Source organism: Crocodylus siamensis, chromosome 1 (assembly GCF_052110815.1).
Source record: "Crocodylus siamensis isolate JL-2025a chromosome 1, ASM5211081v1, whole genome shotgun sequence".
Taxonomy (NCBI): Eukaryota; Metazoa; Chordata; order Crocodylia; family Crocodylidae; genus Crocodylus; species Crocodylus siamensis.
The window spans coordinates 9,128,739-9,147,932 of NC_143395.1; the positions used below are offsets into that span (position 1 = coordinate 9,128,739).

Below are 19,194 nucleotides of genomic sequence, written 5' to 3' on the forward strand. Positions count from 1 at the left end.
CCAACTTCCAAGAGAAGTGGTGCTGGCTCCTACTCTTGAGGTCTTGAAGACGAGGCTAAACAGTCACCTTGCTGGGGTCGTTTGACCCCACTACTTTTTCCTGCCACAGCAGGAGGTCAGACTTGATGATCTGCTCAGGTCCCTTCCTACCCTACCAACTATGAATCTGTTCGTTTATAATTTTCCTCTGCTTGTGCATATTGATTCAGTTCTCTCTCTACCTACTAATAGTTTTGTCTGGCCCCCAGTTCTTTGGTTTGTTTATGAGGTCACGTGGGACTTTTGTCAAAACCTAACTGAAGTCCGGATACAGAATGTCCACTGCAGTTATCCACCTAATAACTTTTGAGATGGAGATGGAGATCAGGTTTGTTCAGCATGATTTGTTCTTACTAAATCCATGCTCGCTGCTTGTGATCAGCCTTTTCTCCTCCAGATGCTTGCAAATTATGTCAGCCAGTAACTTCCCAGATATTGAGATGAGGCTGACAGATCTGTAATCCCGAAGTCCTCCATTTTGCTTTCTTTAAAGAGAGGCAGTATGTTGTTCTTTTGTCTAATTCTCTAGTACCTTACCTGTCTGCCAGGACTTTGTAAATGTTATCATCGAGGGCTCGGATATCTTCTCTGCCAGTCCTTCAGTACTGTGGCATGAAGTACATCAGTCCCTGATTACTTAAATTCATTCAGACCTATTAAAACTCTGTTTCTTTTGTAATCTCAACCCTCATTTTATCTCTTTCCTTATCCATATAGTTTTTATTAGGTGTCTGGATTAAGCTTAATATTTGGGAAGATTGAGGCAAAATAAGCATTGAGTAGCTCTGCCTTCTTTGCATCTTGTTTTAAGAGCTCACTTTAGCTATTTATCAGTGGGCTCACAGCTGCCTTGGTCTTTCTTTTCTGGCCAACATATTTACAGAACCTCTTTATGTCTTTAACTTTCCTCACCAAGAAAAGCTCATTTTTTTATCTTTGTCTCCCTGGTTTTGTCCCCACAAGTCCTTGCTATTCCCTGGTCCACTTCCTTGGTGACCTGCCCATCTTTCTTTCTGCTTTTGAGGCATCCTAGAATCTCCTTCTGCACCCACATTGGTGTCTAGCCAATTCTTCTTGTGCTTCTGTTGTCAGAATGGCTTCTTGTTGGACTTTCAATACTGTGCCCTTTAGAAGTTTCCAACCCTCCTGGGCCTCTCTGTCCTCCAGTCTGTCTTCCCATGACACCGTGCCCACTATCTGAGTTGGCTAAAATCTGTCTTTCGAAATCCGGTGTCTTTGTTCTGCAGACATCATATTTTTGCCATCTCAGGACCATGTATTCTATCATCTTGTGAGGGCCACCTTCCAAGTTTCCCATCACCTTCACATCCTTCACCAAGTCTTCCCTTATTAGTTAGGACAGGATCCAAGATAGATGATCCCCTAGCCATATATACAGCTTTTGGAACAGAAACTTTTGTTCCACATAAGTTAGGAACTTGCTCAACGTTTTATGTTGCCTGTATTATTTCTTTAGCAGATATCTGGAAAATTGAAGTCTGCGTTCAGCTACCATGACATAAGTTTTAGATAATTTTGTCATCTCTTTGCAGAGTGCCTTGTTCACCTCTCCTGATTTGGCAGTCTGTAACTTTGGCAGGCCCCACTATTATATCACTACTGTACCTTTTCTCTTTGTCCAAATAAATTCCAGTATACTACCTTCTTCCTCTGGAGCTGGGGAACCAAGGTATTTTTGATATATAAGATGTCATCACCACATTTTCTCCCAACCCTGTCCTTCTGAAACCGATTATACCCCTCAGCGTTGATGTTCCTGTTGTAGCTGTCATCCCATCAAGCCTTTGTAACAACAATCAGATTGTTGTTCTTTTCATGCGACTTCCGGCTTTTCTTGTTTGTTCCCCATGTTTCTTGCCTTTGGATGTATGTATTGGACATATTTTGTGTCTTGACCTATTTGTTTCTCTCTTGCATCCTGTATTGGTTTCATGTGGCCTATGGTCCTTTCACTGAATAGAGCTGCTGCTTCTGGTCCTTTCCCGTCTGGATTTTTTTCTTTGATGCTGGAGAGTTTTGTTTTACTGTTTTCCCTGAAACCTAGCTGAAAACCCTCCTTACTAGGTTGGCCAGAGGATGCCTAAAGATTCTCTTTCCAGTTCTGGTCAGATGGATCCTGTTTTCTGATAGCAGTCCCCCTCCACAAAACATCTGCCCATTCTCAAGGGATCCAAAGCCTTCTCATCCACTCTGGCCTCGGCCATGTGCCGACTTCCATGATACACTGGTCTCTGCTGGGACCCTTTACTTACTGCTAGGAGGATTGCTGAGAACACAACTTGTGCTCCAAGTTCCTTAATCCTTTTGCCAAGAGCCTCAGAGTTTCCCACGATCTACTCAGTGTAATTCTTGTCAATATTGTTTGTGCCTACATGGCCAAGCAGGGAAGGGTAGTGGCTTGAAAGATGGTTGAGCTTTGGCAATCCTACTATGATATCCTGAATACAGGCTCCAGGCAAACAGCACACCTCCCAGCACCCTGCTTCCAGATAAAAATTTGTATTTAGAGGGTGCTGGCCCCAGCAGCTTTACCTGGGGTCCTGGGGGCCATGGCAGGAATGCTGGCTGGCAGCTGGAGTGTGGCTCTGATCGGACAGGCTCCAGTTTTAGGCAGCAGGCATTGCCACCGTGTGCACTGCTCTGCTTTTTTCAGCATGGGTTTTTGTTTTTATTTTTGTTTTTTTTTGACCCTGAGATCTTCCAAGGTCAAAAGATACCCCCCATGCTGCAAGGTAGCAGCGCAGGGAACGCCTGCATGTGTGGTACTGCAGGCAGGTCTGTGGCACCACATACTGCACATCTACACTCATCTGGATGCAGCCTTAGCATTTAGTTCATCACTTAATAAAAAAAAAATCAAGTCTCCTTTAAATATTTAGATTAGCAGTGGTTTATTTTGGTTCCTGAGAAGTCTGTTTTGGCTTTCAGTGCAAGTACGTACACAGCTTTTGTTAAAGAAGAAACCACAACTTTACTTTGTTTTCAGTATAATCATATTCAAGTACAACAGCTGTGGCTGCTGCTGCTGTACTTTTAGTCCTGAATCTGTAGGTGCTTTTTAGTCTTTGAAGTGCAGCTTAAGTTTACATAACACAGTCTTTTCATAGTAAAATGCTAGTTAAAATACAAATTCCTGCAGTAAATATACTGTAAATAACTTAAGTACTAGAACATTTGGATAATAAAAATCTCTGACTGTTTGACCCCCTGCCTGGAAAAAAATGGCAAAATGAAATTTTTTACATAGGCATTTTTGCCTTTTTACCCCCTTTGGAGGGGGATCACTTATTGGTCCCAGGTTTTGCATATCATGTGTTTTCAGACGAGGCAGATTTTGTCAGAGTTCAGTAAGCGTCTCTAACTCTTTGTCTTGTACGATGTACTTCTCAGGTCCGACTCCTTGTCTGATGCTTCTTTGGGATGTGATTTTGAACCACCTGGTTCTCCCCTTTTTGCAGTTATTTTTCTAATGCATATTTTCCCTGGAGTTTCACCTCTGTAGACACTAATTTACAGTTTAATTTTTGAGGGAAGCCAGAGGCAAGTAAAGTGAGGAACACAGGCTTTACAAGGAAACTTGCAGCACCCATCCATGTAATGCTCCGGTACTATCTCTGCCAGTAGCGGATCTGGGCAAAAGCACAAGTACTTGAATGCAAATCCTTCCTCAGGTGTTTTGGAGTGGAAGGAATGAATGCAAAGACCTTCTTGCTCAATTTCTTGTAGTTTATTTAATTTTTCTGGTATTAAAATGGCTCTGATTGAATTAGACAGTATATCACTGTTAAATGTATCCTAAAATGAGAATAATTTTAAATTGGATAACATGACCTGATCCTATGGCGTGTGGGCTGGATCGAGCCTACAAAGTAATTTTTGGCTGAAGTCATTGGTAGCAGAAATTTGGCTGCTGAATTGAAACATGGCAGTAGTAGGGGCGGTGGCAACTTCATGCAAAGTGGAGGCCTGTCTTCTGAGAAAAATATGCTAATTTTAGCACTCCATAAAGGTTTTTGACCCCTGATTTTAAATAACTGATTTTAATTATAAGTTAAATTGGATGATGAAATCTTGCTTTCAATCAATTTTAAGCTTGATTTGTATTTAAACTTTTTTTCCTGAAGAAAGGTTATATTTCATTGATCAGCAACTGTGAAGACGTGTTGATTTGCACCTACCTATAACCATAACACTAGATTGGTGTGTTTTGGTAATCACAGATATACTACATACACAGGCAATCGATTATAGCTTAAATTCTTATTTTTGCACGTTCCAGTTTGTTAAAAAATGGAGAGAGCCACTTATTTACTAGACCTTTTTTACCCATAATTTGTGTGAGTTTGCTTTTAGGTTTGAAATTCTAATTCAATTACATGGAGAAATCTAGTGTGTTACAATTTTAACTAAGTAAAACTACCTTAAAATGTTGAATACATAAAGAAAAAAGTTCGTAAAAATGTTTTGTATTTAGAAGTGATTTAATTAAACAAAGGATGTTTCCTTTCTAGTTATTAAATTAAACTTTTTTCCCCCTGGGACACGAGACTGGAAAAAACAAAACAAAAGTAGGGAAATGCAGAACTTGCCTGCTTGACTAGAAAAAAGTGACCCATAGGCACAGAAGAAATGAATCAGTAGCACAGTAACTCTCAATCTTTTAGAGTCAAGGCCCCTTCAAAACTTCTTTGAATTCAGTTACCCCCAGGTGAGAACCACTGAGTTCAGCTGAGGCAGTGGTTCTTAACTGGAGTGACTGCTGCTGGAGACAGGTGTAGCATCAGACAGGGAGGGAATGGTTATGGCAAGAGCATGCACCCCTACCTGCACTGGGGTTGTCTGATGAACCTAAAGCAGTCAGGAGCTCTCAGTTCTGCTGTAGCCCTTCCTAGTTTGATCCTGTGTGCTCTTCCCCAAAATGCTATACCCACAGCTTTCTCCCTGTAGCAGTTTTAGTTGGTGGCAGCAGCACCTGCTGCTGCACCCCTGAAAGGATCTCATAGCACCTTTCCATTTCTCTAGCATACCAGTTGAAAACTACTGTAATAGTATGATAGATTTAGGCTGTGAGCAAATACACATTTTACCCATCTTAAAAGGCCAGACCTGGGGAATGCCTGCTTAGGAGGCATTACTGTTAGGCTGTAACTTACATCTTAATGATCCTGTAACAATAAATATTAGTTAAAATTACACTGATTTTATGCCTGCTTCATTCAAGAGTTGGAATGTTTGTGCTACAGTTGTTTCGCTGCAGAATCCTGGAGATGTAGCTGTCGCGTGATGTCAGTTTATATCTGCATCCTTTGCTGTCAGTACAGTTGTTTCATCTATTTATGGTGTAGTGTATATATGTTTATATAAATGTGTGTGTGTGCATGCATATATAGTGTGTGTGTGTGTGTATATACGCACGTGCGCATGCACACACACACTTTTATGTATATACACATTTTAATTTTTACATATATATAAAATATATATAAATAAAAATTTAAAAAGTGTGTGTACACACATTATATATGCACACACATATATATAAATAAAAAATTAGTAGTATGAATTCAGGAAGTAAATATAATTTAAAAATTATCCACTTAACCAATATAATTAGCGAAGGTTAAATGGTTAACCACTAACCCATACCTATTCCTGGTTTTGGGGGGTGGATCCCTGGACTGGAGCCTGCCCTGCTCTGCTGTAGGGGAAGGGCTACAGCCGCCTGCCTGTAGTAGCGTGGAGACCCAGGGGTTGTCTGCTGACCCACTCAGAGACGGATGTTGCTGGGAGCTGCTCCGCAGGGTGGCAAGCCTGCCAGGCAGCACGGCCCACGTGGAAGCCACGGGTGGCAGCAGCAGACAAAGGGCTTTCCCAGCCTGCTGCAGCTACCGGAGCACTGAGAGGGAGGGAGCTAACTAGCTGTGGGTACTAGTCGTGTGTCCCCCCCGCCACCCCCTTGCCCTTCCCTCACCCTCCTTACTTCTCCTCCTGCCTGCCTGCCCTGATCCCTTCCTGTTCCTGAAGCACCACACCACAAACCTTCCCCGCCAGGCTGTTTCCCATGTTAAATGTTCTTCGGTAATGCATTACCATCATAAATATACTTATCATTTAAACGTTTAACCTTTCACATCCCTACCATGAATGCCATGCTGAACACTTGTAAAGTATTCCAGAGATGGCAGCTATACTAGAGCAGAGTATGATTGTAATAGCACTTGACACTTTTCTGAGCTGTCTTTTTAGACAAACTGCTAACATAAACTTTTTCACGAAGAAGGTTTGAACGCTACACTAATGTAATCATAGTACTATTTTTGTTTCAGCCAAGGAATACTGCAGGGCAATATGTGCCTATGAAGGTTTAAATGAAGATGAACTTACTTTTAAAGAAGGAGAGGTTATCCAAATAGTAAGTAAGGTAAGGCTTTCACAGTTTTTATCTGTGTAGTTGAAGTAATTAATATTAGCACAGGAAGGTCTCTTCATTTCCAGATCTGTTCTGACTAATATGTCTTGTTTAACGTGCTGCTGCTGATTGGTTTTATTTGAAAAGACCAGAGCCTATGCTGAGAGGTATCCTTGGTTATCCTTACAATGGTGTGCTAAAGCATTGTTTTTCAACCCATAGGTCACGACCCAAAAGTGGGTTGCAAGAGTATATGAAAGGGTTGTGAACAAACTTAAAAAAATGGATCAACAAATGGATTCTCCTTTAAAAGAGTAAAACATGGGAAACCTGCTAAAGGTTATAAAAGCAGAAAAATACTACAGTTTTTTTTTTGGTGTTGGGGGTCCAATTTTCATTTTGGCAAGTGTTTCCCTCATAATTTTTTTGAGGGAGAGAAAAGCTAAGAAAGCGGGGAGGGTGGGGGCATTTGTCCTAGTGAGCTTCTTTTTAAATGAAATAACTTAATATTACACTCAGCTATTGGAATGTAATATTTTGATTTAAAAATATTATACTTCCTTTCTTGGTATTCATCTTCGGTTAGCTCCAAGTGTATTGGAAAACGTTTGGGATCTGAGAATATTTTATTTAACCAATATGGCTTATGGTGGACAAGCTTTGTTTACCCAAGGAATAAGATTTATTAGCCTAATTGTTTGATATTTGTGTGAGATGAAAAACGTCTTGCTAAGGTTAAAGTGTACCAGTTACACCCCTGTTTTGTTTTGCATGTTTTATTGTAACAAAGAAGACAAATCCTCTTAAGCAAGGGCTGAAATTCATTTGTTTGTGTTTAATTGTCTTCACTTACATAATTTCCCTCTTTTTAGCCACATTTTACTAGCTGAGATATTGGAGGATTTTCTCTTAAGTGAAAAATACGAAGCATACTAACTCTTTTAATAATCCAGATTTCATGTTAATATTTGACATTGACAGAGAAATATCCTTTCCTTAAAAGGATTTTCAAAGTTTATGTCAGGCTACAGACAGATACTGCACTTTTCCCAGGATAATGCATCTTATTCTGTGAAAAAGTGAAGTAGTTTGGATGGCCATATCCATTGTCCTGGTGATAATGTATGGTTTATTGGGTTGGTTTATTCTGGGACATTGCAAAATATGTCTGAACAGGTATCCCAGGATTACATCATTGAATCAATGGCATAAAAGCAGCAGTGCATTCAGCTGCTCACTAGACCCCAAATAGAAAGTCGCTGTGTGCGCACACTAATCTGGAATGTTTCTGTTCTCGGACAAACACAGCCACGTTTAGGGGTGGACAAATGAAATGTCTGTTCCTAGTTCAAGAGAGACTGACAGGTCTTTAATGAAAAAATCAATATAGCTATCTCTATGATTTTCTTTCATTACCATATAGCATAGAAATAAATTGTAGCAGGCTCTTAACTGATATCTTCTAAGAGGTCCTTTCCCCAAAGAGTTTGCTGTTCAAGCGGATAAGATGGAAAAAAGGTGAGACTGATGTTGTCTGGCCTTGGATAAATAAAAGCAGGTCTGGAGTGGACCCAGGAATAGACGCCTTCTACCCAGTCTTCTGAGTCCTAGTCCAGCCCTTTTCCCTGCACTGCTTCCCAAGTCTAGATTTCCTAAAACACCTGTCACAATGACTATAACTCAGTCTAGTTTTTGCTCTTCCTTAATGCTTTGGCAAGTCTTGTGACATTTTAAAGGTTGCACTTAAATAACCTTTCTATTATTTTTCAGTCTACCCATGTTTATTTTCCAAATGAAGCAAGTGGTTATAAGTTAGCAACTTAATCGGGATACACCTAATTTCTGAGCCTTTTAGAACCTCACATACCACTATTGCTGTACATTTTAAGAAGTTAATTACCAGAGTAGATGAAATTTTGTTTGCACTAGATAAAATACGTCACCTTTTAATAAAGAAAACCTGTACTGTTGAAAATCTACTGTGATTGCCCCATATGTCAGTGCTTCTGTGTCAGATTTGTAAAAATGGATGCCTTTTGTTTCGTATGTCAGGCCTGCAGTTTCTTTGAGAGATGCTTAAGAGATTCAATTAAGACATAACAAGATTTTAAAATTGTACTCACTTCATTGTGCTCTTATTTGGAACTGTTATGCCCCTTCCTTCATCCTATTCAGTGTGTGTACAAAGTGGCTTCCTTTTTGATTTTGGTTCTTTAATCAGATTGATGCCCATGATTGTACTTGTTCAGTTCCAGAAGTGGGCTTGGGGCCCTTTGTGTCACAAAGACCATCATTTTATCAGTTTGCAGTTTCTTTATGCAGTTCCTGGCATTAAGAAAACAAAAGAATAAACTCAAGATAGCATGAACTACACAAAGGAAGTTAAGGGGGGGAAGGGGAAAAAGTGCAGTAGATTTGTACATCTTGCCAGTGTCAGTTGATACCTGCCAGGTGTAGACATTAAGTTAATTATGCAGTAGAGATCTGATGAATTTTATCCTGGATCCCAAAAAAGCACATATCGTGCCACGTCAGCCACGCATAGCAGGATTCAAAATTTTGGGGATCTGGGATAAAATTCATTGGATCCCAGTTGTGTGATTGGTGTGCAATGTCCCCGAGTCCTGACTGCCTACATACCCTGACATTCATGTACTAGTCCCCAGTGCTGCCACCCCTCCTCCCTATCCAGTGTTGTTTGAACTTGTGAGTGCCTGGGATCCTGATCCATGTTCACTGGCAAGTTTGAAGCCCTGCCATGTAGCCTGGTGCATGGCTGTATTGCATGGTGCCACAGTGATGGGAGCCCATCAACTCCTCGTGGTCCAGCACCTTTTAAAAGCCCCACCATGCTGCTCTGCACATGGGGCAGCACAGTTAAGCTGCAGTTGCGCTAGTGTGGGGAAAGCTCATCATCTCCTGTCTCCTTTTGAAGTCCTACAGGCACAGCTGCATAGCAAAGCTTAACATGCCACATGTTCAAGTTAAAGCACCATATAAACCAGCAACAGAGACGTTCTGTATAAAATGTGGAACATCTTTCCTTTCTGCCTTGTTTGCTATTTTATGGCACAATAAACTGAACATGTGGCATGTTACAGTTTGGGTGATTAATATATTAATTGTGCGACAACTGTAACATGCCAGGGGTCTATGATTAAAAAAGACAGAGGGAGATATTAAAATACCTGGAAAACGTATTGGTATCCAGGTTGTAGCCATATTGGTTTAGAGGCACAAGTTTTGATTCCTTTTTCCTCCTGGAAATAGTATGGGCACTGTATGAAAGGTGCACATAAAATATTCTCTGGCCTTTTAACTGACTGCAGTATCAAAACATCTGTTATGAAATGCACGAGTCTATCAAGTAACATGGTTTGTGCTGTAGGTAATACATATTCCGTAATTTTTTTTCCTGGAAAAATCTTTCAGTAGAGCTATGAACAGGGAAAAAGTGAACTGTCATTTGGATATGAGGCGGAAGATATTTTCTCGGAGGCCTAAAACTGGAAACTGTGCAAAAAAAAAATTAGTAGGTTTCTCCCAGCTTCCGGAAGCAGCTCATATCATAATATAATTTTTAAATTGCTACATAGACGATGGTTGCTTAGCTGCCAGAGGAAGCATGTCTGTCTGTGCCAAGACTACCTCCTTACAGTGTGGAAAATAATGTTCAAATTAAAAAGTTCTTAACTCTGTTGGAAGATAAAAATATAAATTAGGTTGACAATGTTTTTAGATGAATACAAGATTAAATGAAAAAATATATGATTAAATCTCTAACATCTTAACTCTTTCTGTTTACTTTTCTTTAGTTCCAAACTTCTCATCGTTATCATATGGTTTTCACTCTCTTGTTTTTTCTTTCTTACTCTTTTTTCACTCCAATTTTAAAATACTGTGTTAAATTTTATGAGTTGACAGAAGTTACTAATTTAGGTGCTTAGAATAGCTCTTTGTGTAGATTATAGCTAACCTCTAGCCTTCAAAATACTCAGTTTAAGATTGATGCAATTAGAAAGCTAAATAGAGTTATTTATGTGTATATAACTTGTGCATGCTTAAAGAGTAGTCACCTGGATTTATTTTATTTTGTTTTTTGTATTGCTGCTTCCTTTAGTTCAGTGTGGTTGTGAATTTTGTGTTTTATATTTGATTTCCCTGCCAGGCCCTAAGCTTCTATTGCTAGAATGAGCCAAGTGTTCCTGTTAATACAAAGACATTTCAGTAGTAGTTTATTTAACTTGTATGGAGTGGTGACCCTTCTAACTTGGTGTGGTATATTAAATAAAGTCACTAAAACCAAATAACTCAATTTACATGCAGCAAGCCATAGCAATATCTTACAGATCAGGTTTGATAAATTGAGGCCGTAGTCCAGGGGTGGGCAATTATTTTGGGCAGAGGGCTGCTTACTGAGTTTTGGCAAGCCATTGAGGGCTGAATGACAGGCAGCCCAGGGCAGGTAAATATTAATTTTTTAAATTTTTTAGGGGCCCCACGGGCTGGATAGAATAGCCTGGCAGGCCACATCCAGCCCACGGGTCACATTTTGCCCACCCCTACCATAGTCTGTCAGATGTGTTTTTGTGACTTTCACCTTAATGGAACAAATGCATTTATCTGTCTACCTACCCATGTTTCTCTACTAAATGCAATGAATTGTCAACCGGTCTGAGAATGGGAATTTTCAGTGCAGTTGTATATGTCGAGTCTGTGCTTTATACATGAATTTCCTTTTTATTTCTGTTCACTCTTCCCTTCCAAGTATATACTCATACACTAGACTGCAACTTTTTAAAAAAATGAAGTTGGATAGTAAGCCATACCTTTTTTTTTTCTTCCAGTCTGTCAAAGCTTTCGCCACTCTCAGTTTTCCCAAGTAAATTTTAATTATTGAAACCAGATAATTCTTCCTTTGAAATTTAGCTAAAGCATTAGTTAATGTTTATAACAGCAATTGGATTTCATACCAGTATAATAAATATTTATGCATGGGTCTTTTATGTAGCTCAGTTTGTTCCATAAAATGAGTAGACGTTGAATAACACTGTCCAAATAAAAATGATATTCTTGTATGGTTTTTTTTTTAGAATACTGGAGAATCAGGATGGTGGAGAGGAGAACTTAACGGTAAAGAAGGAGTCTTCCCAGACAACTTTGCTGTTCAAATACTAGAGTCTGATAAGGACTTCCCCGTAAGTTTGGGGGTTTTTTGTATTATCCTCATTCTTCACCTCCTTTCCCTTCCTTATCCCTTCACCTCTTATCATGTAATCATTTGCCAGACATAGATACAGAAGAAATATACCTGATATAGTTCATCACTTCATAATGTAAATACTGTGGTGCCATTTTTGCCATATCTTCAGTTAAGCTTCCAAGCTTCCCCTTAACTTTAATTAAAGGAGGGCAGTATTAGGTAAAAAACTTCATTGTAAAATATGTAATCCTTGAACACTTCTAGATCTCCGTTTAGTCTTTCAAGTGAAATGTGGTGCTCAGATTTACTTGATCTGCTTAATATGGGCAACTATGATCTTCAAAAGGAAGAAGCTTTCCTGTACTGTTATTTCTTGTCCCATTTTCGTAGTTTCATAGACGTTAGGGGGTTGGAAGGGACCCTGGGAGATCGAGTCCAGCCCCCCTGCCAGAGGCACAAAGTCTGCAGGGATCGGATGATCAAGTTGTGGAGTTAGCACCATGTCTGAGACAATGCAGTAGTTGCACCATGCTCAGTTGTTGTTTTCCCAGGCCATGTACAGACATTCTCTTTCCCTTGGGAGTGTTGCTGCTCTCCCAGTGCAAACCATGAGTATGCAGACATTCAGGCTTTTTCTCCCAAAGCAAAAAGGGCTGCTCTAGGAAAAAAAATAACCTAAATCACTCCTAAGAGAGTTTCTTCTGGGAGAGCGAATGCCCATATACATTTTCTTCTGAAAGAAGCCACAATGCAATTTTCTAGCATCCCAGGGTGCTTTACTCTACTCTCCTTTTCCCCCACCCCTGCACCCACTCCAGGAGACAGAGTGTTGTTCCCTGGACTTTGCTGCTCCAGCCAAGCAGGAAGCAGAGCACACCCCTTCACAATCCCTGCATTATGAAACAGGAAAATGCAAGCTGGCTCGAAGCAGCCTGGGTCAGCCAGTTAGGGTGCCCTGTACACTGCTGTCATCTGTCTCAGGCAGACTAAGGGAACCTGCCAGACGCACTGAGATGTGCATGCATGGCCCCCCTGGTTGCATAGCAGCAGCACTGCAAGCGCTCTGCCTTTCAGAGGCTTAGCATTCAAATGTATGTCCAGGCATCTCTGGGTAAATTGTTCTACCAACAAAACTCGCCTGGGAGAATTCTCCCAGATCATTTGAATGCATGTACACAACCCCACACATTACTTGAGTACTGGAAGCAGGTTTGGATTTATATAGAAATATTTCACATACGAGTATAAACTTAGGGTTATTCAATATCAAAATAAATAGGTAGGTATTTCTGATGCAGAACCATTAGACTTGGACTTTTTCTGTGCTTACAGAAATACGAAACCAGTATGGTGATGCCAGCCCTGCTTTTCTGTTGTAGGCTTTGGGGGCAGAATCTTACTTATTTCCAGTCTCTGGCAAATAGGAGTAAATAGGGTGAAATTAGGCATATTCTTAGGTGACATATTTAACTGACCCATTTTTTCTTGAAAAGGAAAATGGGCAGACATCTCAGGCCTATTTTTTTTTCTTTTTTCTGTAAGTAACACACTCATGCAAATCCAAAAGAACTTTGGTTGAACAAAAGTGGAGGGACACATTCATTTAATAGTGCAACAGGTACTGAACCCAGCAATTGCAGATGTCAGAACACATGATTTTAAGATCAGGGATCATGATCCTAAACTCCCTGTGCATCACTTAGTTGAAAGCCAGGTGGCTGCGGAACTGGTATAGTCCTGAATCGTGCATGGACAGCCAACTGATTTTTTTTGTTCCCAGCCCCAGGACTGCACTGGAGTTTGAGACGTCATTGCAATCTGGGTTTGGGACTGGAAATCAGCTGATTATTGGTCTTAGCCCTGGGACCACACCAGAGCCCGTTCCAGACCTATGCGCTGGAATGTTAGAAATCTGCATGTGAAGGCCAGCCATGCACACGTTTTTTACTATACAGGCATTCTGAGATACTGGGATTGGAGAGAAGGTTCCCTGATTCTGAGTTGTTATGGGCTGGGGATGTCGGAGAACTGTGTTCAGCTGGGCTGGGGAGCCCCAGGTTGGGAAACTTTTCATAGCTTCCTAGATGTTTGGGTCCCCATACCCCCAAGTATGTTAACCTTACCCCGTAATTTGGAATCATTTGCAAATTTAGACAGAGTGCTCTCCACACCCTCATCCAGGTCACTGAAAGGCACAGGTCCAAGGATCGAGCCTTGTGGGACTCCGCTGCCCATATCTTCCCAGAATGATACCAACCCGTCCACCACCACACTCGGTGCGACCCCCAAGCCAATTTGCCACCCACCTGACCATGTAATCATCTATGTCGTAGCAGCTCAGCTTATTTATGAGAATAAAATGAGATGCTATATCAAAGGCCTTCTTAAAATCCAAGTAAATGACATCTACCTTAACTGCTGTGTCTAAGCATTTTGTGACCTGGTCATAAAAAGAAACAAAGTTAGACATGCAGGACCTACCTGCTATGAATCTGTGCTGGTTGCCCTTCAGCATTATTTTTCAAGCTGCATTCCCACAAATATGATCCTTAATAATTTTTTTAAAGGTTTTCCCAAGGATAGAGGTGAGACTAACAGGTCTGTAGTTACTCAGATCCTCCTTCCTCCCCTCTTTGAAAATAGGGACCACGTTGGCCCTTTTCCAGTCCTCTGGGACCTGACCTGAGTGCCAAGAGTGTTCAAACAGCTGTGCCAGCAGCTCTGCTATGACACTGCCAATTCCTTCAGCACCCTTGAATGAAGAGCATGCGGGCGTGCTGACTTAAATGCATCCGGTCCTTCCAAGTGTCTCTTCACCAAGTTGGTGCTAACAGTTGGTGGGCTGGTGTCCCTTATGTACCTGTTTCTGATCCAGTCGGGAGATTTGTCCTGATCTGTGTTCAGGAATACAGAAGCAAAAAATGTGGCTTTGCATTCTGACCCACAATACTTCAGTTTGCCCCTCCTCTGATCCCATCTTGATTATGGAAGATGTTGCTCCTTCATGTAGAGAGCCACAGTGTGGGCAGTGTGGTCCCCCGGGCTCGGTCCTCGGGCCTGCGCTGTTCAACATCTTCATCAGCGACTTGGACAAGGGGTTAAAAAGCACCCTGTTTAAATTCGCAGATGACACTAAGATGTGGGGGGAAGTGGGCATGCTAGAGGGGAGGGACAAGCTGCAATCAGATCTTACAGAGGTGGGTGGATGAGAACAGGATGAGTTTCAACACTGACGAGTGCACAGAGCTGCACTGGGGAGAAAGAACCAGCAGCAGACCTACAGGCTGGGGAACTCCCCTCTCACTAGCACAGAGGCAGAAAAGGATCTTGAATCATCATTGATGCCAAGATAAACGTGGGCCAGCAGTGTAGGGATGCAATCAGAAAGGCGAACCGCACCTTGTCATAAATCCACAGATGCATCACGAGCAGGTCCAAAGAGGTGATCCTCCCCCTCTGTGCGGCACTGGTCAGGGCGCACGCAGCTGGAGTACTGCGTCCAGTTCTGGGCACCCCACTTCAGGAGGGATGTGGACAGGATGGAGAGGGTCCAGAGGAGGCCATTCACATGATCAGGGGGCAGCAGGGCAGGTCCTATGAGGAGGTGCTACAGGACCTGAACCTGTTCAGCCTCCACAAGAGAAGGCCGAGAGTGGATCTGGTGGCTGTCTATAAACTGGCCCAGGGAGACCAGCAAGCAATGGGAGAGTCTCTATTCCCTCCCGCACTACTGGGAGTAACAAGGAACAACGGCCATAAGGTGACAGAGAGCAGATTTGGGCTGGATATCAGGAGGCGCTAAATCACAGTCAGGGTGGCTAGGATCTGGAACCAACTTCCAAGAGAAGTGGTGCTCACTTCTAGTCTGGGGCTCTTTAAGAGGAGGCTAGATGTACACCTTGCCGGGGTCGTCTGACCCCAGTACTCTTTCCTGCCTGTGGCAGGGGTCGGACTTGAGGATGTGCTCTGGTCCCTTCTGACCCGACCAACTATGAAACTTCCCCCTTTTCTCCCTACTCCATCTCATCTGTACAGCATATAGCCGTCAATGCTTACTGTTCGATCATGGGTAGTGTCCCACGAGGTTTCATTTAGCCCAACTAAAGTGAACTTCTTTTGCAAGCAGGACTGCAAGTTCCTCCTGCTTATTCCCCATGTTCCTAGCATTAGTGTAGAGACATTTGAGCCCCCTGATGGGTGCCCTTGGTGCCCCCTGTCCTGATGCCCATTGGGCCTCTTAGTACTTACGTGGGCTGTTCTAGCACATGGCTCGTGGTTCTTTGATTGTAAGTTCTCACTGTGTGTGTCCCCGTTCCCCGACGAACCTAGTTTAAAGCTCTGTATAGGAGGTCAGCCAACCTGTAAGAGAACAGACTCTTACCTTTTGAAGAGAGATGAAGGCCATCGTATTCCATGTCGGGTTGCAGGGAGCCCTGCAGCTCCCCAGGACCCAGCACCCCAGCCCAGCTAACAAGTTTCTCTCCATTCAACACCCTGAAAAAGGGGTGCAGCCTTGTGGAGGGCTGCAACAGGGACTTGGCAGCCTCTAGACACACAAAGAGCTGTCAACCAAGTCCTGCCATGCAGCTTGCTGGCTGCATGGCTGGGTTACGTTGTCACGCATTCAATTTAAGGCATGATGGAAACCAGCCATAAACATATTCCACAAAATGTGTAATGGTTTTGTGACTGATTTTTCCATTTTGTTGAGCCACTAATTGCCTGAACGTGCGGTAGGGTTAATGTTTATGGCATGATTAACAGGTTAACTGCATCTTAATTGCATAGGGCCTTAGCACTATAGTTGCGTGGTAACTTGAAAGTTTTTTAAAATTTTACATATTGTTATCACCTGGTAACTGTTAACTTCTGTTGCTGGTCTTCTCAAGCCTCTGCACTTCTATTCTTGATGTAGTGCTTTGGCTCTGACAGGTACATTAGTGTAGGTAGCAAAATATTACATATGCCATAGATCAACTTAAAAATATGGAAGCTGCTTGTGTTAATTCTTAGAAGGTGATTCTAGGGTCCTTATCCCAGAATATCACCACTCGGGTTCCTTGTCGAAGTAAACACAAGCTATAATAAAAATAATTGGTCAACTCTCCTGGTCTTTGTTTTTAGCAACATTTTCAAATACCAGACTTTAGTAATATTGCCAAATTTAATTGGAATGATGCACTTTTGCTGCAATCCTGTTACTGACTGATTGAGTTTCAATAGCCTATCTAATGTATGTGAAAAATGCTTGCAGTCAGATCAGCTTTTACCTCTACTACTGAACCTCATTGTCATGTTTACAGGTGATGTAAATATTTGTAACTCATCCTGTTTCCTGAACTAATAGGTTGCTAACAGGTGTGTGTGGGGTGGGGGGGGAGGAATTCAGTTTGCACAACCCTGCACTCCGTGCAGCACATGCCCAGAAGAGGCATTGTGTTAGTCTGATCTGGAGAACTGGGTTGAACTAACATGCTTCCTTTTCTGGTACAGCATTGGGGGATTTTAAAGGGTTTTTTTTGTTTGTTTTCCACATCTGTCAGTGCTTATAGAAACTATCAGAAAATCTTTAACCAAGAAACACCTTTCAGTATTGATTCCGTACTGTGAAATTACTTTATATTTTTAGATCCAGTTTTAAAAATACTGAAACCAGTGTGGAAAAATGGAATGTTGTATTGTTTAGAATATGAGCATCAAGATTGCTGACTGATGGCCTAGATCCTACCCTTCATATGTAGAAGGTGGAATCATTTTGAATCAGATTTGTTTCAGTCCTCCTACAGACTGCTGTACACACATGCTGTGGTCTTTAATGTGGATTGGTTCAGAAGTCCATCTTCTGTTGTGCAGCTTTAATGATCAAGGGCATCCGTGGTAACTTTAACCCATTTTTCTTTGTGGAATAGTTAGAAAGATTTAATAGATTTCATAGACATTTGGGCTGGGGAGGATCATTGAGTCCAGCCCCCTACCCCAGGGGCAGGAAGTCAGCAGGGATCATAGGATCCCAGCAAGATAAACATCCAAATGTGTCTTGAAGGCGTTCAAAGTGGGTGCTTGAACCACCTCCGGCGGCAGTCTATTCCAAAACTTGGGGGCTCGGACAGTAAAGAAGTTCTTTCTTGCGTCCAGCCTGAATCGGTCATGGCGGAGTTTGTGACCGTTCAATCTTGTCGTCCCTTGGGGTGCTCTGGTGAACAGACGTTCCCCCAGATCCTCATAAGCACCCCGATAAACTTATAGGTGGCCATCAGATCACCCCTGAGCCTGCGCTTTTCCAGGCTAAAGAGCCCCATGGTTCTTAGCCTGTCGTCGTAAGGTCTGTTTTCCTGACCTCTGATCATGCGCGTGGCTCTCCTCTGCACCCTCTCAAGCTTCTCCACATCCTTTTTGAATTGTGGAGCCCAAAACTGGACACACTACTCCAGCTGCGGTCTCACCAAAGCCGAGTACAGCGGGAGAATGACGTCCCAGGATTTGCTCGAGAAGCATTTGTGGATGCAGGCCAGCGTTTTGCTCGCTTTACTAGCTGCAGCATCACACTAAGGCTCATGTTCATCTTGTGGTCAGTTATGACCTCCGAGTCCCTTTCATCTGTAGCGCTAACCAGCGTAGAACTACCAAGCCTATTCTGTGAGTCGATGTTGAATTCTGAAAGTGACCAGTTAGCTACGACACCATCTCCCCTATTAAATTTTGTTTCTTTCAGATAATGTAGCCATGGTGGTAGAGAAATTATGCAAGAGGCTATACTTCAGTTTACTTAAATAAAATATTTTAACCCTCTGAATTCAAAGTATTTAGGCTTCTTGATTTAATCTGTTCTTTTTTCTTTCCTTGAATATAAGCAGATAAGATGGTTCAGTTTTGAGTTCTCACGCTTTGAGGTTTGTTTTTTTTAAAAACCATAGGGTCATTCATGAGTTAAAGCTGAAATTATAGAAGGAAACCTATTTCTTCAAATTTTACAAAAAAAAAAAAATTTTGGTAATATTTGATCTAATAATCCTTTCTCATCTTGCCTGGTTATAGTATAGATGGTGTTTTATACTTATTGTCAATATTAAATGAGTATGATAAGAAAATAGCTTTGGGGCTTCTCTTCCTCATTTTTTTCATCTGCAGATTAGAATTATTTATGCTGACCTCCTTCGTCAGCCACTTTTGAGGTGAAAAGTGCAATGTATGGGTGTTTTATACACGTGCTCCAGAAGGAGGGAGAAGGTGGGCATTTTAATTACAGAGAGGCTCCAAGAGCCGGTCTAATTAAAGTGCCTCATGTCTTGTGTATCAGCATCCCCACGCTGAAAAGATGGTGGCAGGGACACTAACTAAAGCTCCTTGAAGCTCTTCAGCACAGGGTTGCTAATGCACGAGATGCTGGAGCATGGTAATTACCACGCTCCCGCAGACTCGATGAATCACGTCTGCTCTGATGCGCTGTAAATACAGTGGATCAGAGCAGCCTTGCTGCACGTCTATAGGTGTCCTGTGAGTTAAGTACTGTTTGCCTGTGTGT

At 42.0% G+C, this 19,194-nt stretch overlaps 1 protein-coding gene across 6 annotated transcripts in view; it reads left to right on the forward strand.

Moving 5' to 3' along the window:
- CD2AP (CD2 associated protein) overlaps positions 1 to 19,194 on the forward strand; it is a 122,674-nt gene that overhangs the window by 80,744 nt on the left and 22,736 nt on the right. For 4 of the 6 annotated variants that reach the window (XM_090031323.1, XM_090031307.1, XM_090031329.1 and 1 more), the window contains 2 exons: positions 6,387 to 6,481; positions 11,563 to 11,667. In XM_090031323.1, the coding sequence (XP_089887449.1) occupies positions 6,387 to 6,481; positions 11,563 to 11,667 (200 nt within the window). The remainder of the gene's footprint in view (positions 1 to 6,386; positions 6,482 to 11,562; positions 11,668 to 19,194) is intronic. The other 2 variants (XM_090031316.1, XM_090031326.1) reach the window with 1 other exon arrangement.